The following is a 27,039-nucleotide window of genomic DNA, read 5'->3' as shown; positions in this document are numbered from 1 at the left end:
AGCAAGAAAAGTAATGCAAACAGTGTAGAATCACAATAGATTGCAATAGGAGCACATAGGTATAGGGGCAACACAAACCATATACTCCAAAAGTGGAATGCGAACCACGAATGGACCCCAAACCTATGTGAGCTTGTAGAGGGTCCTGTCTGAGGGGTTGGCAGCAGCAGCAGCTGCAGTGGAAACCCCGGAAAGGCAGTTTGGCAGTACCCGGGTTCTGTGCTAGAGACCCGGGGGGTCATGGAATTGTCCCCCCAATACCAGAATGGTATTGGGGAGACAATTCCATGATCTTAGACGTGTTACATGACCATGTTCGGAGTTACCATTGTGACGCTATACATAGGTAGTGACCTATGTATAGTGCACATGTGTAATGGTGTCTCCGCATTCACAAAGTCTGGGGAATTTGCCCTGAACGTTGTGGGGGCACCTTGGCTAGTGCCAGGGAGCCCATACACTAAGTAACTTGGCACCCAACCTTCACCAGGTTAAGGTTAGACATATAGGTGACTTATAAGTTACTTATGTGCAGTGAAAATGGCTGTGAAATAACGTGGACGTTATTTCACTCAGGCTGCAGTGGCAGGCCTGTGTAAGACTTGTCTGAGCTCCCTACGGGTGGCAAAAGGAATGCTACAGCCCATAGGGATCTCCTGGAACCCCAATATCCTGGGTACCTAAGTACCATATACAAGGGAATTATATGGGTGTACCAGTGTGCCAATGAGAATTGGTAAATTTAGTCACTAGCCTGCAGTGACAAATTTAGAAAGCAGAGAGAGCATAAACACACAGGATTACTGTCTGGCATGGGAAGGCAAGGACTTACCTCCACCAAATTGGGACAGATGGACCACTGGACTGTTGGGGTCACTTGGATCCAGCTTCTGTGTTCCAGGGATCACACTTATTATGATGAGAGGAGACCCAGAGGACCGGTGAAGCAGAAGTTTGGTGCCTGCGTTAGCAGAGGGAAGATTCCGTCGACCCACGGGAGATTTCCTCTTGGCTTCCAGTGCAGGGTGAATGCAGACAGCCCCCAGAGCATGCACCACCAGGAAACAGTCGAGAAAACCAGCAAGATTAGGTGCTACAATGTCACTAGTAGTCTTCTTGCTACTTTGTTGCAGTTTTGCAGGCATCCTGGAGTAGTCAGCAGTCGATCCTTGGCAGAGTGTCAAAGAGGGAGATGCAGAGGAACTCTGGTGAATTCTTGCAAGTCGTTATCTGAGGAAAAGCCCACAGGGGAGACCCTAAATAGCCCTCAGAGGAGGATTGGCCACCTAGTAAGGTAAACACCTACCAGGAGGGGTCTCTGACGTCACCTGCTGGCACTGGCCACTCAGAGGCCTCCATTGTGCCCTCACACCTCTGGATTCAATATGGCAGAGGTCTGGGACACACTGGAGGAGCTCTGGGCACCACCCCTGGGGTGGTAATGGACAGGGGAGTGGTCACTCCCCTTTCCTTTGTCCAGTTTCGCGCCAGAGTAGGGACTGGGGGTTCCCTGATCTGTTGTAGACTGTCTTATGCAAGGAGGGCACCATCTGTGCCCTTCAAAGCATTTCCAGAGGCTGATGGAGGCTACTCCTCCCCAGCCCTTAACACGTATTTCCAAAGGGAAAGGGAGTAACACCCTCTCTCAGAGGAAATTCTTTGTTCTGCCTTCCTGGGACCGGGCTGCACAGACCCCAGGAGGGCAGAACCCTGTCTGTGGGTTGGCAGCAGCGGTAGCTGAAGAAAAAAACCCAGAGAGCTGGTTTGGCAGTACCAGGGTGCACTCACACTTAGTAACTTTGCACCTAACCTTCAGCAAGTGAAGGTAAGACATATAGGTGACTTATAAGTTACTTAAGTGCCGTGTAAAATGGCTGTGAAATAACGTGGACGTTATTTCACTCAGGCTGCAGTGGCAGACCTGTGTAAGATTTGTCTGAGCTCCCTATGGGTGGCAAAAGAAATGCTGCAACCCGTAGGGATCTCCTGGAACCCCAATACCCTGGGTACCTAGGTACCATATACTAGGGAATTATAAGGGTGTTCCAGTGTGCCATCAGAATTGGTAAAATTAATCACTAGCCTGCAGTGACAATTTTAAAAGCAGAGAGAGCATAAACACTGAGGTTCTGGTTAGCAGGGCCTCAGTGACACAGTTAGGCACCACCCAGGGAACACATACAGGGCACACTTTATGAGCACTGGGGTCCTGGCTAGCAGGATCCCAGTGACACAGGCAAAAACAAACATACATACAAGTAAAAAATGGGGGTAACATGCCAGGCAAGCTGGTACTTTCCTACAGTTTTGCGTATCGCAGGCTTTGCAACCACAAAAGAGGATTTGTACATCAGACACTACATTCCATATGTCTGTTCAACTGTCCACTGAACTTGTCAATTACATTTTTGCTTGCTTTTGTTCTTTCCAGGTGCGCAAAAAAGAACAAACGAAGCTTGACCCTTCAGCCAAGTGAAAAACGAGTGAGGAAAGATGCAATCCATTTCAGTAAGGGGTTAAAGGGAAACCACTAAAGGCTAGAGGCCAAAGGTTTGCTTTCAAGTGTGGATGGGCTGAGGGATCCTAAACCCATCCAACCCAAGAAACAGCCCTGACACACGCTTTGCTGTTGCAGATAGTCTTTCTGAGTACTATGCCAGTCACTAGATTATTGGAACTTTTCATAGGTTATTCACTATATATGTAGTATCTTATCCAATACATTTGGAAAAGCCATACGGAAGTGGACTGCTTTGTTAAACTACTTTTATGAAGAGAGAACCTTCCAAACCCTCCTGCTTGCCTGGGTCATCAGCTCAATGCAATATGGAGCTGCTATCAAATATGTTCAGGGCTGTTTTTGCATCACAGTCCCATCTTGATGGTTATGGGGTGACAGTCACTAGATGAAGTGCAGCTGTTTGAACATTGACTTTTCTTTCAGTTGTTCACCTTGTCTCCTCTTTCGGTTAACCCTGTGTTCCTCAGTCAAATTGAATGTGGGTGTGATGGAACGAAAAATGATGGGCGACAACTGCCAATGTCCAGCTTACCTGACAACCAGAATTTGACCTCTGAGCGTCCAATAATCTCCATTATGTCCAGATTCATACTGGTCTATAGGGCGATCTGGCAGTGCCAGAATGGCTGGTTTGGCAGATCAGTGCGTGGGTCCGTTTTATTGCTGTTTTTTGGGCTTATTTATGGCATGGTGGGTCGCTTTTTAATGCTGATTTCCAAGATATTCCCACAAACATTGCTTGAAGCAATCAAAAATGTATGCAATCTTCCATAACCTGCAAAACACCAGTTTAGCGTGTCTTTACAAGTTCAAAACTGCCACAATTTGTATATGTGAGCCAAATGTTTAGGTAGTTGATACAGTAAAGGAAGCCACTTTTATTTTGTTGCCCAGGCCTATTTTATTTCCTAGTCCGGCTCTGATTATGTCACATCAAAGGTGCTACAAGTGTTTGACTTGCTTGACGATTGCAACTTGTAAATACCTTTAAACCCATTGCCTGGTAACAGTACTTGCAAAATCCCTCTGCTAACTCAGCCACGGCACAATCTTTTCCTGTGTATGCACTTTACTCCACATAAACGAAATACCCTCTGTTACTTGTTCTCTCTATCGCAGTTAATCCTACTTAATAAAAGTAAAACTTTAACTTGGCAAGGCAGCAAAACCATATATAATCTAGGAAAGAATCATTTCGACACCCTGCCGCCAATTGGGAATGTAAACCGTTACCTCCCTCCTTCTCAACAAACAACTCCCCAGTCCAGAGACTAAGAAAGTGCGATTTCTCCATAGAAGGCCAAGGAGACAGTTCGCCTCTTTCATCAGGACACGAGCATTGCTGACTGGACTGGACATCAGGAGGCAGAAGTAGACAGGCAAATATAGAGCAAACTCCAGCCATTCCAAGCCAGGGTAAATCAGAGCACTGGCCTGTCTGGAAAATAGGAGCAACTCTAGCCTGCAATTGACTGGAGACAAACAGCTAGCACCATCTGCTAGTAGTGAAGACACTCCTGGTGTCTATATATATTCACTTCTGCACACTTTAAAGGCATACATAATTATTCTATTAACCCCTACAAATTGATTTGGGAGGGGCATAATCCCACAAATTTACCTCAGATTAAATTAGTTTGTCGTGTTCCTGTGTGAGACACCATGTCATTTGGAGATCTCCTCGACCAGGTCGGCGGCATGGGCCGCTTCCAGTTTATTCAGGTTATTTTGCTAGCAATCCCCATACTGATGATGGCCAGCCACAACCTGCTACAGAACTTCACAGCTGCCTTCCCTGGTCATCACTGCCAGATCCATGCCACAGAAAATGACATGAACTGGGCTAACGTGACAGAGAAGTTGGGCTCTGCAGAGGCCCTGAGAGCTTTCATCCCGCTGGATGACAATCAGAGACCTGAGAAATGTCTGCGGTTCACCAAAGCTCAGTGGAGATTTGTGAACCCCAACATCACACGTGACAATACTACTAGAGCAGACGTCGAACCCTGCTTGGACGGATGGATTTATGACCGGAGTGAATTTGCTTCCACAATCATCACGGAGGTAAGAGATTAAGCAATTGCACTCCTGAGACACCAACATGTATCGAGTAGGTCCATAATCTCTGTTTCTAAGATTTTCTCTTCCGACGCTGTCGTTTTCAGTTTATTTTTTGTCAAAACAGAGGGAAAGGCAACAATATGTTGCTTTCAATAGGTACTCTTGTCGGCCCTCTGGATACAATAATCAGTTGTGGCTAAATACCACTAAGTCAGTTGCTACTTCTTGGGGAGATGTGGGACCCTTTAAATTTTAGTGACGTTTGTATGTGTTCGCAGGGATTTAAATCGTCATTGCTAGCAACCTCAATGTCCTGCCCTTCGGTGTCTTCATGCTCTAGCATTTAATGATGTTTCAAATAAAAGTGTGGGACATGGGAAAACATATTACATTCCTTGTATTATTTGTACACCTTATGGCTTGGCAGGATGTCGATAGGAAAAAAGGTGCAATATACAGACTGCTCGTGTGTTCATACAGTTTTGCCTCATTTACAAATTACCTACATTACAATAGCCAACTATGAACTGTCATTTGTGCCATCACTTTCGCCCCAAAACTACGATTTTACGATTGATTGTTGTAAGAACTGCATTTTGTGAGTTCAGATAGTGCCGATGTTAATGCACATTTTAAAGGCAGCAGTGTAATTCATATAGTTTTGAAATGTTGCAGATTCGCATCAGTGAAATTATTGTAAGACCACCAGTGGTTGATAGTATCATAATATAATACATGACATGCATAAATACACAAACAAAAGGAGAATATATACATCAATAATAATATCTGAGATAAATATGAGTCTTTTGTTCTGAACATGTGAATTTCTATTCTTTGGCATTAACTTCACCAAAAGCATCATCACTACGTATGCTTCTGAATACAATGGGTTTCATGAGTTGAACTTTGTCACAGGCACCAGAAGCCACAGAGTAATAAGTACTGGGTTGCCAAGGTGCAAATCATTTCATCCTTCTTCTTGAGGTACAACTAATCCCAGAATGGAACCATTTTGACATAAGGAACCACGTGATTGTGGGATATAATAAAGATCTGGGTAGCCAGGCTCTAACTGCCAGCATCACAGAAGTCCAGATGATAAAGACATTGCAAACATGTCCCTGAGATCAGGCTGTTGCCATGATATATATTTAAAATCATTTTTTTCTGAATTACAATTTTTGGTTTAATGTTAGTTTTACACTGTATGACAACACGATTGTAATTGCAAGAAAGCAAATGCTGCAAAATGCATGACAGTTAAACACCGCATTTGTAGTAGAGCAGAGTTTCTGTACTCAGTCATAAGGAAACGTTAAATGCAGAAGCAAGTGAAAACATATCTTCATTCCTCTAATGTGACAGGAGGGAAAATTGGATTCGAGTAAAAACTCAAAAACAAATAAATACGCAAAAGTCATACCACCCCATATTCTCATATTACACTGAATGAGTAACCGTAATAAATAAGTGTCATCCTTAACAGAAGTGTTCAAGACGTTCTTCATCTCGCAACAATACCTTCAGAAAACAAGCATTTCCAAGTCCAGTGCCTCTCATCTTGTTGACCTATTGGCTTTGCCAATGTTTTCTGCATATACTCTGCGGCATCGGCCAAAAAAGAACAAAAGTGTGATTACATTAGTACGCTCATCTCTCGCCCCTCAAGCGCACACCAGCGGAATGACGCAGGCCACGTGTTTTTTTTTTTATTAACATTTTTTAAATTTACCAGTCCAGAATAGCAAATACCACTGGGATCAGTAAATTTAAAAAAAACATGGGGCCAGATTTACAAGGCCCCAGATCCTCCTTGCACCACACTAGCGTCATTTTTTTTACCCTAATGTGGCTCAACAAAGCAAAAATCACTGTGCCATATTTACAAAGTGGCACAATACATGCATTGATCCACTTTGCGAACTCTTGCGCCACATTATCCCTACACCAGGTATAATGTAAGCAAGGGCGGCATTCCGGCATTAGGAGACCCGCAAAAATGGCACAATTAAATCTACACGTTTTCATTGAATGTTTTTTGCGTCATTTTTAATGCCTGCTCAAAGAAGGCATTAAAAGGACGCACCCATTGAAGTCAATGGGCCTCCTTGCACTTTGCTGCACTAGCGTCAACATTTTTGACACTAGTGCAGCAAAGTTCCACAATAGCATCTAAAATGTTGAAGCTATTTGCCTAACATGCACCATGGTCCGGTGTATTGTAAATATGGCGCACCCATGGTGTCGTTAGGTGGCGTGGAGTGGGCACGAGAAACCTGGCGCATCAGTACTGTTGCACCAGATTCTTGTAAATCTGGTGTTGTTTTGCAGGAAAGGGTATTTTTTGGAATGCAAAATGGTCTGGCAGCACATAGCAGTTGCCGGGCAGCCAAAAGATAAAATAAAATCTATTTAAAGGACTGTGAGTGAGGGGGAGCAATGGTAGAGCAGATGGAAGGGAACTGGTTAGGGGGCTTGGGGTGTGACAAAAATGTGATAAAATGCTTTTTAGTTTTTAGTGCACTGTGGATTAGCCAGGCAGTAAATAGTAGCTGCCAGGCCTTAAAAAAAAATACTAAATCAAAGCATTTGCTTTGACTATGAAGAGTAGGGGAGCAATGGAAGAGTGGGTTGGGGGAAGCAATAGAGGGGTATTTGAAAGGGAAGCAGCATATGAGAATGAGATAGTGCAAGAAAATACATGCACTCTAACGGAGCACTTGAGGAAAAAGAAAATAGTAGTTCCTAAAATGTGAGTATTGGAATTATACAACCCAGCCAATCAAAATGATGTTATGTTATGTTAAGCCAATTTGTACAGCGTAACCTATCCCCAGTGAGGGTATCCAGGCTCTGATGCAGGAGTGGAGGCCGAGCAGAGCTCCTAGTTGAACAGCCAGGTCTTCAGTTTCTTGTAGAAGTCGAGTTGGGAGGGGGAGATCCTGATGTTTTGGGGAAGGTCATTCCAGGTCTTTGTGATGGTGTAGGAGAAGGATCAGCCTCCTGTTTTGCTTCTGCAAATGAAAGGGATTTTTGAAAGTATGAGAGAGGCTGCGCATAGTTGTCTGGTTGGGTGGTAAAAGTGAAGGTGGTGGTTGAGGTAGGCAGGTCTGACATTGTGGAGGGCTTTGTAGGCGTGGATGAGTACTTGAATTGGCAGCATTTCAGAATGGATAGCCAGTGTACTTGTCTGAGGTACGAAGAGATGTGTGCATTGCAGGAGATATCTAGGATGAGTCTGGGTGCAGCATTCTTGGTGGTCTGGAGACTTTGGGTGAGTTAGTTGGAGATGCCCTCATAGAGTACATTGCCATAGTCCAGTCTGCTGGTTATGAGGGCCTTTGTGACCGTGTGTCTCATGTTATTTGGAAGCCTCTTGAAGATCTTGAGTAGCATTCTTAGTTTGAGAAAGCAGGAAGAGGTTATGGTGTTTGCCTGTTTGGACATTGTTAGTTTGTCATCTAGGGTGATTTGTGGTTTCTGGCATGGTCTGTGAGGGGAGGTGATGTGGGTCCTATTTTGTAGGAAGCTGGCCTGGCTTATAGTGGGTACCTGATGGTACTTACACCTAGTGCCAGGTCCAGTTATCCCTTATGAGTAGATTAGTAGTGTTCTAGCAGCTTAGGCTGATAGAGGCAGCTATAGCAGAGCAGCTTAGGCTGAACTAGGAGACATGCAAAATACCTACTATACAACTTATGTCATATAGCACTATATCATAGGAAACACAATATTCAGAGTTACTAAAAATAAAGGTACTTTATTTTAGTGACAATGGGGGTCATTCTGACCCTGGCGGTCTTGGACCGCCAGGGCCACGAATGACGGAAGCACCGCCAACAGGCTGGCAGTGCTTCAATCCCAATCCGACCGCAGCGGTAAAGCCGCGGTCGGATTGCCGGGGCCGGCGGTCATCCGCCGTTTTTGCCCCGGCTGGGAGAAGCCGCCAGGGCACCGCTGCCCTGGGGATTCTGACCCCCGTACCGCCAGCCTGTTTTTGGCGGTTTTCACCGCCAGGAAGAGGCTGGCGGTAACGGGTGTCCTGGGGCTCCTGGGGGCCCCTGCACTGCCCATGCCACTGGCATGGGCAGTGCGGGGGCCCCCTTACAGGGCCCCGGCCTGCTTTTCACTGTCTGCATGGCAGACAGTGAAAAGCACGACGGGTGCAACTGCACCCGTCGCACCGCCGCAACAACGCCGGCTCCATTCGGAGCCGGCTCCTGTGTTGCGGCCTCATTCCCGCTGGGCCGGCGGGCGCTAACTTGGTTAGCGCCCGCCAGCCCAGCGGGAATGTCAGAATGGGAGCCGCGGAATTTTGGCCGCGTGGCGGCCAAATGGCGGTTTCCGCCTGGCGGGCGGCGGTAGCCGCCCGTCAGAGTTGGAATCACCCCCAATATGCCAAAAGTATCTCAGAGGATATACTCCCTTAGGAGGTAAGTAATATACACAAAATATACACATAAACCAAAATTAGGTAAGTAAACAGTTAGAAAAGTTGTGCAAACACTGTAGAACACAATTGAATGCAATGGGAGACAATAGGCCTAGGGACAACACAAATCATATACTCCCAAAGTGGAATGCGAACCACAAATGGACCCCAGGCCTAGTGTAGTGTGTAGAGGAACACTGGGAGTGTAAGAAAACACTAAGGGTGTCCAAGATACCCCATCCCAAGACCATAAAAAGTAGGAGTAAAGTTACCCTACTATCCCAGAAAGACAGTAAAGTCGAGATAGAGGATTCTGCAAAGACAACAATTGATGGCAAAGCACTGAAGATGGATTCCTGGACCTGAGGACCTGCAAAGGAAGGGGACCAAGTCCAAGAGTCATGCAAGTGTCCAGGGGGGGCGGGAGCCCACTAAACTCCGGATGAAGGTGCAAAAGGGCTGCCTCCGGGTGGAAGAAGCCGAGGATTCTGGAACAACGGAAGGTGCCAGGTGCTTCTCCTTTGGTCAGAAGATGTCCCACGGCGTGCTGGAGGATGCAGAGTTGTTTCCATGCAGAAAGACCACAAACAAGCCTTGCTAGCTTCAAGAGTCATGGTTGAAGATTATGGATGCTGCCCGGGCCCAGGAAGGACCGGGAGGTCGCCCCTTGGAGAAGACAGAGGGGGCGCTCAGCAACAGAGAGAGCCCACGCAGAAGCAGGCAGCACCCGCAGAAGCTCCTTAACAGGTGTTCAAGAAATCTGAGCACAGCGGTCATCTCAACACAACAAAAGAGGGTCCCACGAAGCCGGAGGTCAACTTAGCGAGCTGAGCAATGCCAGACGGAGTGCAGGGGACCTGGGCTGTGCTGTGCCCGAAGGTATCCTTGCAAAAGTGCACACATGACCTAGCAGCTGCAGATCACGCAGTACACATGATTACTGTCTGGCGTGGGGAGGCAAGGGCTTACCTCCACCAAATTTGGACAGAAGGACCACTGGACTGTCGGGGTCACTTGGATCCAGCTCCTGTGTTCCAGGGACCACGCTCGTCAAGACGAGAGGGGACCCAGAGGACCGGTGATGCAGACGTTTGGTGCCTGCATTAGCAGGGGCAAGATTCCGTCGACCCACGGGAGATTTCTTCTTGGCTTCCAGTGCAGGGTGAAGGCAGACAGCCCTCAGAGCATGTGCCACCAAGAAACAGTCGAGAAAGCTGGCAGGATTAGGTGCTACAATGTTGCTGGTAGTAGTCTTGCTACTTTGTTGCGGTTTTGCAAGCATCCTGGAGTAGTCAGAGGTCGATCCTTGGCAGACGTCAAAGAGGGAGATACAGAGGAACTCTGGTGAGCTCTTGCATTCGTTATCTGACGAGAAACCCACAGGAGAGACCCTAAATAGCCCTCAGAGGAGGATTGGCTACCTAACCAGGTAAAAGCCTATCAGGAGGGGTCTCTGATGTCACCTGCAGGCCCTAGCCACTCAGAGGTCACCATTCTGCCCTCACACCTCTGCATTCAAGATGGCAGAGGTCTGGGACACTCTGGAGGAGCTCTGGGCACCACCCCTGGGGTGGTGATGGACAGGGGAGTGGTCACTCCCCTTTCCTTTGTCCAGGGGCTGTGGGCTCCCTGAACCGGTGTAGACTGGTTTATGCATGGAGGGCACCACATGTGCCCTTCAAGGCATTCCCAGAGGCCAGGAGAGGCTACTCCTCTCAGGCTCTTAACACCTATTCCTTAAGGGAGAGGGTGTAACACCCTCTCTCAGAGGAAATCATTTGTTCTGCCTTCCTGGGAATGGGCTGCCCAGACCCCAGGAGGGTAGAAACCTGTCTGAGGGTTGGCAGCAGCGGTAGCTGCAGAGAAAACCCCAGAGAGCTAGTTTGGCAGTACCCGGGGTCCATGCTGGAGCCCCGGGGATGCATGGGATTGGCACCCCAATACCAGATTTGGCATGGGGGGACAATTCCAAGATCCTAGACATGTTACATGGCCATGTTCGGAGTTACCATTGTGAAGCTACCTATAGGTATTGACCTATATGTAGTGCACGCGTGGAATGGTGTCCCCGCACTCACATAGTTTGGGGAAATTGCCCTGAACAATGTAGGGACACCTTGGTGCCAGGGTGCCCTCACACTTAGTAACTTTGCACCTCACCTTCACTAAGTGAGGGTTAGACATATTGGTGACTTATAGCCAAGGTGCCCTCACACCTAGTAACTTTGCACCTAAGCTTCACTAAGTGAGGGTTAGACATATAGGTGACTTATAAGTTACTTAAGTGCAGTGTGAAATGGCTGTGAAATCAAGTGGATTTTATTTCTCAGAATTGTCTCAGCTCCCTATGGGTGGCAAAAAAAATGCTGCAGCCCATAGGGATTTCCTGGAACCCCAATACCCTGGGTACCTAGGTACCATATACTAGAGAATCATGAGGGTGTTCCAGTGTGCCAATCAGAATTGGTGAAAATAGTCACTAGCCTGCAGTGACAATTTTAAAAGCAGAGAGAGCACAAACACTGAGGTTCTGGTTAGCAGAGCCTCAGTGATACAGTTAGGCACCACACAGGGAACACATACAGGCAACAGACTATGAGCACTGGGGTCCTGGCTAGCAGGATCCCAGTGACACAGGCAAAAGCAACTGACACACAAGTAAAAATGGGGGTAACATGCCAGGCAAGATGGTACTTTCCTACACGCCCCCCCCCCCCCAAACGAGGGACAATAAGGCTAACTTTGCCCAGATGAGTCTTCATTGTCTAAGTGGAAATATCTGGAGAGTCCATCTGCATTGGAGTGGGTAGTCCCTGGTGTATGTTCCACTGTATAGTCCATTCCCTGTAGGGAGAGGGACCACCTCAACAGTTTAGGGTTTTCACCTTTCATTTGTTTTAGCCAAAGTAGAAGTGTGTGGTCTGTCTGAACAATAAAGTGAGTACTAAACAGGTATGGTCTCATCTTTTTCAGTGCCCAAACCACAGCAAAGGCCTCCCTCTCTATGGCAGACCAACGCTTTTCTCTTGGGGTCAACCTCCTGCTGATGAAAGCAACAGGTTGATCCTGGCCCTCAGTATTAGCACTGCCCCAACCCCTAATTCAGAAGCATCAGTCTGGACTGTGAACGTTTTGGAGTAGCAAGGACTTTTTAGGACAGGTACAGAGCACATGGCCTGTTTGAGCTCATCAAAAGCTTTTTGACAGCTAGCTGTCCACTATACCTTTTTAGGCATCTTCTTAGTAGTGAGGTCATTAAGAGGAGCTGCAATGGAGCCATAGTTCTTAATTAACCTCCTATAGTACCTTCTGAGGCCTAGAAAGGCTCTCACCTGGGTTTGAGTTATAGGGGGAGCCCATTCCATAATGGTCTGAATCTTCCCCTGCAGTGATGCAATCTGTTCCCCACCTACCAGGTGGCCCAGATAAACCACTTTCCCCTGCCCTATCTGGCACTTTGAAGCCTTGATAGTGAAGCCTGCCTTTTGCAGGGCCTCCAAATCTTTCCACAGGTGGACCAGGTGATCAGCCCAGGTGGAATCAAAGACAGCTATATCATCCAGGTATGGTGCACTAAAGACTTCCAACACTTGCAGGACTGTGTTCACCAACCTTTGAAAAGTGGCAGGTGCATTTTTCACACATAAGGGAATCACAGTGAATTGATAGTGCCCTCCAATGGTTGAAATGCAGTTTTGGGTTTAGCATCTTCTGATAATTCAATCTGCCAATAACCTGCAGGTAAATCAAAAGTGCTTAGATACTTGACAGAAGCCAGTGAATCTATCAGCTGATCTGACCTGGGTACAGGGTGAGCATCTGTCTTGGTTACTTGGTTGAGCCCTCTATAGTCAACACAAAACCTCATATCTCTTTTACCATTTTTACTCTGAGGTTTTGGGACAAGCACCACTGGGCTAGCCCGTGGGCTTTCTGAAGGCTCAATCACTCCTAAGTCTAACATTTTCTGTACCTCTTGCTTTATGCAGTCCCTGACATGGTCAGACTGCCTCTAAATCTTACTTTTGACAGGTAAACTGTCTCCAGTATTGATTGTGTGCTCACACCAAGTAGTGGTACCTGGTATCAGAGAGAAGAGTTCATTAAACGGACTTAAGAGGTTTCCACAGTTGTCCTTCTGCTCAGCAGTAAGGCAATCTGCAAGTACTACTCCCTCCACTAAGCCATCAGCTTTAGTGGTGGAGAAGAGATCAGGGAGAGGGTCACTCTCTTATTCCTGTCCCTCATCAGTTGCCATGAGCAGGGTGAGATCAGCCCTGTCATAATAGGGTTTTAGGCGGCTGACATGGAGCACCCTAAGGGGACTCCTGGCAGTGCCTAGGTCTACCAAATAGGTAACCTCATCCTTTTTCTCAACAATTAGATGGGGTCCACTCCATTTGTCCTGGAGTGCTCTTGGGGCCACAGGCATCAAAACCCACATCTTCTGTCCTGGGTGGTACTGGGTCAGGACAGTCTTCTGTTCATGCCATTGCGTTTGCAGCTCCTTGCTGGCCTGAAGGTTTTTACTAGCCTTTTACATGCACTCAGCCATTCTTGATCTTTGGCCAAGTACATAATCCACAATGTCTTGTTTAGGAGCTTTTAAAGGTTGTTCCCAACCCTCCTTAACAAGTGCAAGGGGACCTCTCAAAGGGGGCCCATAGAGGAGTTCAAAGGGGATAAAGCACACTCCTTTTTGGAGTACCTCCCTGTAAGCAAAAAGGAGGCAAGGTAACAGGACATCCCATCTCCTTCTGAGTTTTTCAGGGATTCCCATCATCACACCTTTGAGAGTTGTATTAAACCTCTCAACCAGACCATTTGTTTGTGGATGATAAGGAGTAGTGAACTTGTATGTTACCCCACACTCCTTCCACATTGCTTTGAGGTATGATGACATGAAGTTACTACCTCTCTCTGATACCACTTCCTTAGGGAAGCCCACTCTGGAAAAAATTCCCAGGAGGGCCTTTGCCACTGCAGGAGCTGTAGTGGTCCTTAAGGGGATTGCTTCAGGATACCTCGTGGCATGGTCCGCTACCACAAGGATAAACCTATTGCCTGAAGCTGTTGGAGGGCCAAGGGGTCCAACTATGTCAACCCTTACCCTTTCAAAAGGCACCCCAAACACAGGAAGTGGAATTAAGGGGGGCTTTGGTGTGCCACCAGTCTTGCAACTTGCATGGCAGGTCACACAAGAGCGACAAAACTCTTTGGTGTCCTCTGACATATGAGGCCAATGAAACAAGGGAACAAGCCTGTCCCAAGTTTTACTTTGGCACAAATGCCCAGCCAAAGTAATGTAATTTTCCAAGGTAAGAAGAAACTCTCTATACTGCAACGGGATGACCAATCTCCTGGCAGCCCCAGGTTTAGGGTCCCTTGACTGAGTATACAGGAGGTTCTCTTCCCAGTACACCTTATGGCTATCACTGACATCCCCATTCTTCTGTTTGACAGCTTGCTGTCTCAAATCCTCTAGTGTGGGACAGGTCTGCTGTGCCACACTCAGCTCTTCCCTAGCACGCATCCCTTCACCCCAAAGCTCAGCAGACTCTGCTGCCAGCTCATCTGGTGTAGGTTCTGCACAGGGAGAGGATGTCTCTTCCTCAAAGGGGAAATCTTCTGGAGAGGGAGGGATAGTGGGCAAGGATTTACCCTTACTATCCCTAGCCTTTGGGAGCACTTGGTCCATTGCTCCAGGATCTGAGTTTCCCTGTCCTTTTTGCTTTTTGGCCTGAGCCCTTGTCAACGCAAACATATGCCCAGGAATGCTCAGCATTGCTGCATGAGCCTCCAACTCCACTTCAGCCCAAGCTGATGTCTCCAAATCATTGCCTAGTAAGCAATCAGGTAATTCAGTGGCTACCACAACTTTCTTTGGACCAGTAACACCCCCATTTGAGATTCACAACAGCCATGGGGTGGCTAGGTGTGTTATTGTGAGCATCAGTCACTTGGTACTGCTGACCAAGTAGGTGCTGGTCAGGGTGTGTAGGAGGCTGGCCTGGCTTGTAGTGGGTACCATAGGTACTTACACCTTGTGCCAGGTCCAGTTATCCCTTATTAGTGTAGAAGAGGTGTTTCTAGCAGCTTAGGCTGATAGAAGGTAGCTATGGCAAAGCAGCTTAGGATGAACTAGGAGACATGTAAAGATCCTACTATGCCACTGGTGTCAAATGCGCAATATCATAAGAAAACACAATACACAGAAGTAATACAAATAAAGGTACTTTATCTTTATGACAATATGCCAAAAGTATCTCAGTGAGTACCCTCAGTATGAAAATAAGTTATATACACAAGTTATATGTACACAAACCAAAATTATGCAGGTAATAGGAAGAAAAGTAATGCAAGCAGTGTAAAGGTACAATAGATTGCAATAGGAGCACATAGGTATAGGGGCAACAGAAACTATATACTCCAAAAGTAGAATGCGAACCACAAATGGACCCCAAACCTATGTGAGCTTGTAGAGGGTCGCTGGGACTGTAAGAAGACAGTGAGGGTTAGAAAAATAGCCCACCCCAAGACCCTGAAAGGTATGTGTAAAGTGCACTTACTACCACCAGAGAGCACAGAAGTCGTGATGGGGGATTCTGCAGGAAGAACAAACACCAGCATTGTAACTACAGTGGATTTCCAGACCTGCGTACCTGTAAGACAAGTGGACCAAGTCCAATAGTCGCGACAGAGTCGAGAGTGGGCAGGAGCCCAGGAAATGCCAGCTGAGGGTGCAAGGAAGCTGCCACCTGTTGGAAGAAGCTTGTAGTTCTGCAAGAAAGAAGAGGACTAGGAACTTCCCCTTTGGAGAATGGATGTCCCACGTCGTGAATAAGCTTGCAGAGGTGCTCCCATGCAGAAAGACCGCAAACAAGCCTTGCTAGCTGCAAGGGTCGCAGTTGGGTTTTTGGATGCTCCTGTGGCCCAGGAGGGACCAGGATATCACCACTTGGATGAGGAGATAGAGGGGGTGCCCAGCAATGTAGGGAGCCCTCACAGAAGCAGGCAGCATGTACAGAAGTACCTGAACAGGCACTTAGAAGAAAAGTGAACTGGAGTCCACCCAAAGTCACAAAAGGGAGTCCCACGACGCCGGAGGACAACTCAGAAGGTTGTGCACTGCAGGTTAGAGTGTCAGGGACCCAGGCTTGGCTGTGCATGAAGGAAATCCTGGAAGAGTGCACAGGAGCTGGAGCAGCTGCAAATCACGCGGTACCCAGCAATGCAGTCTAGCGTGGGGAGGCAAGGACTTACCTCCACCAAACTTGGACTGAAGAGTCACTGGACTGTGGGAGTCACTTGGACAGAGTTGCTGAGTTCCAGGGACCACGCTCGTTGTGCTGAGAGGGGACCCAGAGGACCAGTGATGCAGTCTTTCGTTGCCTGCAGTTGCAGGGGGAAGATTCCGTCGACCCACGGGAGATTTCTTCAGAGTTCCTGGTGCAGAGAGGAGGCAGGCTACCCCAGAGCATGCACCACCTGGAAACAGTCGAGAAAGCCGGCAGGATGAAGCGATACAAGGTTGCTAGTAGTTGTCTTTCTACTTTGTTGCAGTTTTGCAGGCGTCCTGAGCAGTCAGCGGTCGATCCTTTGGCAGAAGGTGAAGAGGGAGATGCAGAGGAACTCTGGTGAGCTCTTGCATTCGTTATCTGAAGAATTCCCCAAAGCAGAGACCCTAAATAGCCAGAAAAGGAGGTTTGGCTACCTAGGAAGGAGGATTGGCTACCAAGATAGGTAAGAGCCTATCAGAAGGAGCCTCTGACATCACCTGCTGACACTGGCCACTAAGAGCAGTCTAGTGTGCCACAAACACCTCTGTTTCCAAGATGGCAGAGGTCTGGGACACTCTGGAGGAGCTCTGGGCATCTCCCCTGGGAGGTGCAGGTCAGGGAAGTGGTCACTCCCCTTTCCTTTGTCCAGTATTGCGCCAGAGCAGGGCTGGGGGATCCCTGAATCGGTGTAGACTGGCTTATGCAGAGATGGGCACCATCTGTGCCCATCAAAGCATTCCCAGAGGCTGAGGGAGGCTACTCCTCCCCAGCCCTCACACCTATTTCCAAAGGGAGAGGGTGTTACACCCTCTCTCAGATGAAGTCCTTTATTCTGCCTTCATGGGCCAGGGCTTCCTGGACCCCAGGAGGGCAGAAACCTGTCTGAGGGGTTGGCAGCAGCAGCAGCTGCAGTGGAGAGCCCGGAAAGGCAGTTTGACAGTACCCGGGTTCTGTGCTAGAGACCCGGGGAATCATGGAATTGTCCCCCAAATGCCAGAATGGCATTTGGGTGACAATTCTATGATCTTAGACATGTTACATGGCCATGTTTGGAGTTACCATTGTGACGCTGTACATAGGTAGTGACCTATGTACAATGCACGCGTGTAATGGTGTCCCCGCACACACAAAGTCTGGGGAATTTGCCCTGAACGATGTGGGGGCCCCTTGGCTAGTGCCAGGGTGCCCATACACTAAGTAACTTTGCACCCAACCTTCACCAGGTGAAGGTTAGACATATAGGTGACTTATAAGTTATTTAAGTGCAGTAGGAAATGGCTGTGAAATAACGTGGATGTTATTTCACTCAGGCTGCAGTGGCAGGCCTGTGTAAGAATTGTCAGAGCTCCCTAGGGGTGGCAAAAGAAATGCTGCAGCACATAGGGATCTCCTGGGACCCCAATACCCTGGGTACCTCAGTACCATATACTAGGGAATGATATGGGTGTACCAGTATGCCAATGTGAATTGGTGAATTTAGTCACTAGCCTGTTAGTGACAAATTTGGAAAGCAGAGAGAGTATAACCACTGAGGTTCTGTTTAGCAGAGCCTCATTGAGACAGTTAGGCATCACACAGGGAACACATACAGGGCACATACTTATGAGCACTGGGGCCCTGCCTGGCAGGGTCCCAGTGGCACATAGACTAAAACAACATATATACAGTGAAATATGGGGGTAACATGCCAGGCAAGATGGTACTTTCCTACAGGGTGAACCAATTTCTGTATAACCATAGTTACACTGACTCCTGTGTCCCTGTAGGCCTCAACCTCAACACCATTAATTAGGGGTAGGTGCTTGTACTTACCCATATTAAGGGGACAAGCAACCAAGCTGGCAAAGTCAATACCACCATCACAGACTAAAACAGCCTCTTTGGTCTCCCTAACAAGACCAACCCCAACTACACCGCCCATGGTGAGCCCAGCTACACCCTTGGATTGGCTACTTGTAGTACACTTCTCATTACCACTGCTATTACTAGGGGCACTAGAGGTTGCTGTTGGGGTTGCGGTAATGGGAGCCTTGGTATTTTCCTTTGGACAAGTGGGATCACTTGCCCAAGAGCCTTTTACTTTACATAAATAACACCATGGCTTTTTCTGATTGTGAGAAGAGGATTTGGACCCACCCCGAGAGGATTTTTGTGGTCCTGATGAAGACTCAGAATGTTTTTAATGTTTGTCCCCATCCTTGTCAGAAGACTTACCATCCTTCTTCTTGCCATCCTTGTCACCCCCTGTATGAACTTTTCTGTTCACTCTGGTTCTGACCCATTTGTCTGCCTTCTTTCCCAATTCTTGAGGAGAGGTCAGATCTGAGTCTACCAAGTACTGGTGCAACAAATCAGACACACAATTGTTCAAAATATGCTCTCTCAGGATTAGATTATACAGGCTTTCATAGTCAGTCACCTTACTGTCATGTAACCAACCCTCCAAGGCCTTCACTGAACAGTCTACAAAGTCTGTCCAGTCTTGAGAGGACTCTTTTCTGGTGTCTCTGAACTTAATCCTGTATTGTTCAGTGGTTAAGCCAAATCCATCCAAGAGTGCATCCTTCAAAACTTTGTAATTGTTAGCATCACTTTCTCTGATAGTAAGGAGCCTATCCCTACCCTTACCAGTGTAAAATAGCCACAAGACAGCAGCCCACTGCCTTTGAGGGACCAACTGTACCATACAGGCCCTATCAAGTGCTGCAAACCACTTATTAATGTCATCCCCCTCCTTGTAAAGGAGGACTATGTTATGCAGATTCCTGGAATCTTGCTCTCTAACAGGATTGCTATCACAAATACTGCTGCTGCCACCATGGGGAACTAACCCCAATCTCTGTCTTTCCCTTTCCACATCCAGAGATTCCCTAAGGCCAGCTGCTGCTGTCTAAGCTTCAGCCTGGCCTCTTCCAACCTCAGCTTTCTGAGTTCCCTTTCCATTAAGTTATCCTCAGGGTAGGAGGCTTGGGAATTGTGAGACACAGAAGAAATGTGGGAATTGGCAGAGTTGGAACTGTCCCTAACTGACCACACCCTAGTAACCTGGCCTTTAGGAGTGAAAGGTGCCCTACTAATGTGTGACCCCCTCGCACTACCAGTGTCACTAGGTGGCCTGTAAGCTGCCAGCTCCTTGGAAGAGCCCTCCCCAGCATTCTCAGGGGACTCATCTGAGTCTGGCTGGGTACCCCCTCCTCTACCTCCTGATCCTGGGATGGGCCAGACTGGTTCTGGTCACTTTCTAGGAGAAGGCTAAGGAGAAGATCTTTTATAGGATTCTTACCAATTGCTAAACCTCTTTCAATGTAGACACCTCGAACTTTTAAAGTTTTGTTTCCCATATGTTGCCTGTGCAGCTGTGGGAGTAAGCTCTACTGCAGACATGATAGAAAAGGTTTAGGACAGAGAGAGAACAACGTTTTTGGAACTTTTTAAAGAACAGAGAAAAACTTTTGAAAACTTTTAAAAGTTTTTAGAAACCTTTTAGAAAGTTTTAGAGAAGGAAAGTTAAACTGTTTAGGTTACTGTGTATATTCTGAAGTATTTGGTATATATATTTCTTATGAAAAGCACCAATGGCAAAGTGGTAAAGCAGTTAAAAGTACTTATCCCACCGCTGCACCACCAATGTAGGAGGCTGGCCTGGCTTATAGTGGGTACCTGATGGTACTTACACCTTGTGCCATGTCCAGGTATCCCTTATTAGTAGATTAGTAGTGTTCTAGAAGCTTAGGCTGATAGAGGTAGCTATAGCAGAGCAGCTTAGGCTGAACTAGGAGACATGCAAAGCTCCTACTATACCAATTATATCATACAGCACTATACCATAAGAAACACAATACCCAGAGTTACTAAAAATAAAGGTACTTTATTTTATTGACACTATGCCAAAAGTATCTCAGAGGATATCGTCCCTTAGGAGGTAAGTAAAATACGCAAATTATACACACAAACCAAAATCAGGTAAGTACAACACTTAGAAAAGTAGTGCAAACAGTGTAGAACACAATAGAATGCAATAGGAGACAATAGGCCTAGGGGCAACCCAAACCATATACTCCAAAAGTGGAATGTGAACCACGAATGGACCCCAGGCCTAGTGTACTGTGTAAAGGGTCGCTGGGAGTGTAAGAAAACACTAAGGGTGTCCAAGATAACTCACCTCAAGACCCTGAAAAGTAAGAGTAACATTATCCTACTAACCCAGAAAGACAGTTAAGTCTCTCAAACCATATACTCCAAAAGTGGAATGCGAATCAGGAATGGATGCCAGACCTATGGGAGGTTGTAGAGGGTTGCTGGGACTGTAAGAAAACAGTAAGGGTGTCCAAGATACCCCTCCCCAAGACACTGAAAAGTAGGAGTAAAGTTACCCTACTACCCCAGAAAGACAGAATAGTTAGGGGATTCTGCAAGAACCACAAGCACCAGCAAAACACTGAAGACGGATTCCTGGACCTGAGGACCTGTAAAGGAAGGGGACCAAGTCCAAGAGTCACACAATTGTCCAGGGGGGCAGGAACCCACTAAACCCCGGATGAAGGTGCAAAAGGGCTGCCTCCGGGTGGAAGAAGCCAAAGATTCTGCAACAACAGAAGGTGCCAGGAACTTCTCCTTTGGTCAGAAGATGTCCCAAAGCGTGCTGGAGGATGCAGAGGTCTTTCCACGAAGAAAGACCACATACAAGCCTTGCTAGCTGCAAGAGTCGTGGTTGAAGATAATGGGTGCTGCCAGTGCCCAGGAAGGACCAGGAGATCACCTCCTGGAGGAGGAGACAAAGAGGGCGCTCAGCAACAGAGAGAGCCCATGCAGAAGCAGGCAGCACCCACAGAAGCACTTGAACAGGTGTTCAAGAAATCTGAGCACGGCGGTCATCTCAGCACAACAAAAGAGGGTCCCACGAAGTCGGTGGTCAACTCAGTGAGTTGAGCAATGCAGGACGGAGTGCTGGGGACCTGGGCTAGGCTGTGCACGAAGGAATCCTTGCAAGAGTGCACAGAAGCCCTAGCAGCTGCAGATCACGCAGTACACAGGATTACTGTCTGGCGTAGGGAGGCAAGGACTTACCTCCACCAAATTTGGACAGAAGGACCACTGGACTGTCAGGGTGACTTGGATCTAGCTCCATAGCAGCAAAGCATCAGCTCGCCATACAGAGGACTGGCGGTGGACCCCCACCTCCTCCCCCACAGCTCACAGCATGGGAGGAGCAGGTCTTGGCATTTCTGCATCCTGAGGGACTTGCTGGAGTAGTCGGAGGACTGGACACTGGTAAGTCAACATTTACTACTTATCACCCCCATTCCTGCATGCCATCACATCCCCTCACCATCACTTCACTCCATCCCACATACTGCACCTACACATATGACTAACCCCAATGCAAGGCCCTGTATGCGATACCAATGCATGGGCAGCCCTCCCAGCCCTGCATGGACACCCATCACAACAGAATGCACAACATAGGGAAACTAACAATCCCACAATACATCATCATACACAAGCAAAAGGTAGCAGGGCAACACCAACGATAGAGGGGGAGCCAGGGATGTACAATATGTCATACGCATAAGCATAATACATCAATTACATCCCCACAGGTACCCCAGCCAATGCCAGTGGAGAGGAGGTGCCACGACTATCCAGTCCCCCAACAGAAGATGCCCCCAGTGATGAAAGTAACTCTGGACTTCTCAATCTGGATGACCTACCTGGCCCATCAGGGACCACTGGACATCCGATCTCCCAAGCCCACTCACAGACCACCATAGAGCCTCCCCCTTCAGTATCCCATACCACAGCACCCACCCAGCGTACCCACACCTCTGTCCCCAGGGCACATTAATCAGCAGTGTGCCCACCTGTACAGGGATCCCAGTCCACACCTCGCCCCCAAGACAATCAGGGACCTGGGCACAGTGGCAGTGGGCACACCATTCAGGGGATAGAGAAATAGGCCAACAGGGACACTGGGAGAACTTCTGTGAGCCAGGAGGAGGCACTCTCCAAAATCTTGGGAGCTTCCCAGGACACGATGGGCCAGATCCTTCACAACGTGCAGGAGATCAGGTGGCTGCAGGAGGAACAGTATCAGGGGATCAGGGAGGACATGCAGGCCATCACCACCACCCTGATCTCCATAGCAGGGGTGCTGGCAGACATGCCCAACATCATGAGGGAGGCAACAGAACACCAGCGGGCCCCTACCACTAGCCAGTCCATTGACCAGCCCTGCCCTTCCACTGCCGCTAGTGGGCAGGAGGCCTCGCCACAGGACCCACGACCACCAGCATCCCTCCCCCTGCAGAAGGTGAACCATCCCGCTAACTTTCCCTGCGACCCAGACAGAAGCCAGAGACACTTGCCAAGACCCCCGCCAGGAAATGAGACTCTCCTGATTGTCCCCCTTTTGTCCCAATCAGTCACCTTGTCCACTTTGAACTGCTGTTGCTCCCCTTCCAATGGCCCCATAGACACTTCACCTGTGCTACAAACAGACTGGAACAATTCCTTGGACTTTTCTCCATCATCAACCCATTCCATTGCACTTTAACCTCAATTTATTAACACTACAATAAACACACTTGAACACAACTCGATTACTAGTATTTCATGTGTTAAAAATGTGTATTTATGGAAACAGTCACATCCATTGCAAATGAACTGTACTCTGTTAGAGCATAGAATTAATGACCTGTAGCTGGCTGTAGTCAGTACATCAGTACACAGTTGTTATATCACCAACATCTGTAAAATGACAAACCATAGGTGACAGTAACTAGCGATAAATGGAAGTAAATGCCATCATGCTACAGCCATACAGAATACACCAATAGTCATGGAAATGTGCAGTTTCACTATCTCAACTGTGTGTCATTGAAAGTACTTACAGATAACTGATGTTCTGTTGTCCTCATCTTCAGCCTCTTTATCCTCACTGTCCTCAGGGTCTACTTCTCCCATAGGGGCATCTCCAGGCTCCTCCTCCTGCAGAAAGGATACATGCCATCTGAGGGCCAGGTTGTACAACATTCAGCATGTCACTACTATCTGGCAGACCTTCTCGGGTGACTAGCACAGGGATCCACCTGTCAGGAGCCCAAAGGTCCTCTCGATGATCTGTCTGGTTCGCCCATGTGCCTCATTATAACGTTCCTCTGCCCCTGCCCTGGCATTCCTCACAGGGGTTAGCAGCCACAATAGGTTTGGGTAGACAGAGGCACCTGCAAGTATTGAAGGAGCACATTTAGCCTCCCACAATTCTATGGGGGTTAACACCAGAGGCACACACTAACATACAGTGGGTGAGGACCAAGGCTCACCTATTAGCCACATCCTGTGCCTCTGTAGTTGGGCCATCACATATGGGATGCAGCTATTCCTCAGAATAAAGGCATCATGCACCAACCCAGGACACTTAGCATTGACATGGGAGCTGTAGTTGTCCGCCAGGCACACCATCTGCCCATTCAGTGAGTGGAAACTCTTATGATTCCAGAACACCTGTTCATTCTGCCGGGAGGGTAGGGGGTTGGGACAAACGCAATATGTGTCCTATCAATAGTATAATATTGGAGATATGTCCCATTGCATAGAATTCAGCCTTCACAGTGGCCAAATCTTCTATCAGGGGGAAGGAAATGTAGCTGCACATGTGTTTTACCAGGGCAGACAATACTCTTGCCAGCATGATTGAGAACATTGCCTGTAACAGTCCTGTTGCCAAGCCCACTGTCACTTGGAAAGAACCTGTTGCCAGGAAATGGAGCACTGATAGCACTTGCACAAGAGGGGGGATCCCAGTTGAATGACAGATAGATGAGATCAAGTCAGGCTCCAATTGGGCACACAGCTCTGTGATTGTGGCCCTGTCCAGTCTATAGGTGAGGATAATGTGCCTGTCCTCCAGTGTAGCTAAGTCCACCAGGGGTCTGTACACGGGGGTATGTCTCCACCTCGTATGCATCTGCAGCGGTAGGTATCTAAGGGACACAAGACTGAGTAGGCTATCACAATTGGAACAATAAAACCACAACTGAGGTCCGCATGGTGCACTTATGTATTGGGACAGTGGTAATTGCGAGTTATGTGCCAATCTAATCTGTGATGAAGTTATTGTCGATATGACTGTTCCCCCCCCTGAAATGGTGACTGCCTGTCCTGTATGTGGGGATAGGTGGAAGTGAGGTAATTCCCCCAACGTTGGGCGTCATGGCAGAAGGCGGTCTTGCACCGCATTGCAATTCCTCATTGGATAATATGGGGCTCTTTAGAGTACAGTGGCAAATGGGGATCTATGCCAGCGGTGACGGTGTACACCGCCATGGACATGACCAACATTTTCTACCTGATTCCTCACTTGTTTCCTGACCTTCAAGAGGAGAAGACCTACACTGCCTGTGCTGCTGTGACCTGTGTCTGGAACCTACCATGGCCAGTGTTACCGGGGAAAGGGCCCCAGCCTTCACTTTGGAGGAGTTGAAGCGACTGGTGGATGGGGTCCTCCCCCAGTACTGGAAGCTGTATGGGCCTCCAGACCAACAGGTGTGTACACTTTGGGCATGATGCATGTGGGAAGGATTTGTGGAGATGTGTGTGCAAGCATCGTGTAAGGGGGGTGGGGGGAATGTCTTGTGGTGGTGTACATGGTGTGCGCTGGGCTATATGTGTGCCAATGGTGATGGAAACGGGTATGGTGGGCTATTTATATGACAGGCTGGACTGTTTGTTTAATGGTGTTCTCCTGTCTGTATTGCCTCTGCAGGTCAGCGCCCATCAAAAGAAGAGAATATGGCATGCCATCGCCAAGGACATGCGGACACTGGGGGTTTATGGCAGGTGGAGCACCCACTGTTGGAAACGGTGGGAGGACCTGAGATACTGGCCATGGAAGACCGCGGAGGCCCAACTGGGGATGGCCTATCAACGAGGAAGGGGTGCCCGTCAGACCCTGACCCCCCTGCATACTGGCGGTGGCCTACCCTGAGCTGGATGGGCGCTTAAGGGACTCACAGCAGCCACAAGGGGGTGAGAACAGTGGTGTTCATTACATATTTTGGCAGGTGGGGTGGTATCCGGGTGGTGGATGTTTGTTAGTGGGTGCCCCCAAGGCGAGGCCAGACATTGCAGCATGGGTCATCTGAAGGGTAATTGGTGTATGGCAAATACAGGTAACCTAGCTTGTTAGCAGTCCAAGCAGGGCACCATGGGTCCCAGGAGTGCTGCAGTTGGCAGTGTGTGGTCCTCATCTTGCCTTAGTAACTAGCCATATCACTGGTAGTGCAATGCATAGTGCTTAAGCCTGTTCCCTGTGTGTGACGGTGATGTGTTTGCCAATAGTGGTGTTGGTGCAGACATTGACCCAGCATATCTTTTGTATCGCCCCCTCCTTTCTTGTTTTTTCATCCTCTCCTTGTGTGCATTGGTATCATCTGGCGGAGGAGCAGGGGCACCGGCGATGGAGGGAGCTGCATCTCACAGGACCCAGGAGGCAGAGTCCACCGACTCCGAGGGAATCAGTGGGACGGAGGGCGAGGGGAGTACCACGGCGGAGACTGGAGGAGACAACACAGACTCAGATACCTCCTCCGATGGGAGCTCCCTGGTGGTGGCGGACACCTCTGTGACCCCCCAGCTGCAAGTACAGCCACCACCCCCATACCAGCATTGCCCTCCTAGTAGCCCCTCAGCGAGTTGCCCCTGCCCTCTTACCCAGGAGGGTGAGCATCTCCTTCGCCCCAGGTATCTCAGGCCCTGCCCCAGTGAGGCCTGCTGCCCTGAGGGAGGAGGCTATTGACCTCCTGAGATCCATCTCTGTAGGGCAGTCAACCATTGTGAATTGGCGGCCCAACAGAGATCAATTCAGGCTCTGGCCTCCACTCTGATGGCATCCATTGTCCCTGTTTCTACCGTCCCCCCTCCAACTACCACTTTCCAGTCCTATTCTCCTCAACCCCATCCCATCCCAGGCACACATACAGACAAGCATGTACACAAGACAACACTCAAGAGTGTCACAGGCAAACACAAGCACCACACTTCATCACACAAGCACTCACGCAAACACCATACAGTTGCAGACACAACAACATCCACTGCACTCCACCGTCCCCCCTTCCTCCTCCTCCTCCTTCTCCACCTCCCTTCTAGTCATGTCCACAGAAACACCTGCATGCACTACATCAAGATCCAGCACCAGCATCACCAGATCAAGCAGCACACACACCTCTATAACAGCCATGCACGTGCCCCGTCTGTACTCTCCCACCCTATCTGTCCCCCCTCCTAAAGGACACAAACGCAAACACTCACAACCCCAACAGCCATCCACCTCACATCAGCATACAGCCCATGCACCTGCACCCAAATCCAGCAGACATACACCTCCTACAACCACTTACTCTACCTCCACTACCATCACTCCTACCTCCTCCCGCCCCACCGTCCCTAAAAAGCTTTTCCTTGCCCAACTTGACCTCTTCCCTCCCCGTCCTGCCCGTATGAGCAGGGTACCAAAGACCCAGCCCAGCACCTCAGCCAAACAGTCCACGGGTACAGTAGTGGCACCACCTACTAGTGGTGGTAAGGATACCGCACCTCCATCGAAGAAGTGGAAGCAGCCTGCACCTCCATCGAAAAAGGGAAAGGAGCCTGCACCTCCATCGAAGAAGGGAAAGGAACCTGCACCTCCAGGCAAGAAGAGGGAGGAGCCTGCACCTCCATCCAAGAAGGGGAAGAAGCCA

The 27,039-nt window shown here is 48.5% G+C and overlaps 1 protein-coding gene across 1 annotated transcript in view; it reads left to right on the top strand.

The window, feature by feature from the left end:
• The first annotated feature begins 3,736 nt into the window (after positions 1–3,736).
• Positions 3,737–27,039, top strand: part of LOC138259999 (solute carrier family 22 member 6-A-like) — a 697,494-nt gene continuing 674,191 nt past the window's right edge. The window contains exon 1 of the mRNA XM_069208045.1: positions 3,737–4,585. Coding sequence (XP_069064146.1) covers positions 4,184–4,585 — 402 coding nt within the window. The 5' untranslated portion in view covers positions 3,737–4,183. The remainder of the gene's footprint in view (positions 4,586–27,039) is intronic.

The sequence above is a fragment of the Pleurodeles waltl genome, chromosome 9, assembly GCF_031143425.1.
Source record: "Pleurodeles waltl isolate 20211129_DDA chromosome 9, aPleWal1.hap1.20221129, whole genome shotgun sequence".
Lineage (NCBI taxonomy): Eukaryota > Metazoa > Chordata > Amphibia > Caudata > Salamandridae > Pleurodeles > Pleurodeles waltl.
This window is presented reverse-complemented; position numbering and strand designations above follow the sequence as displayed.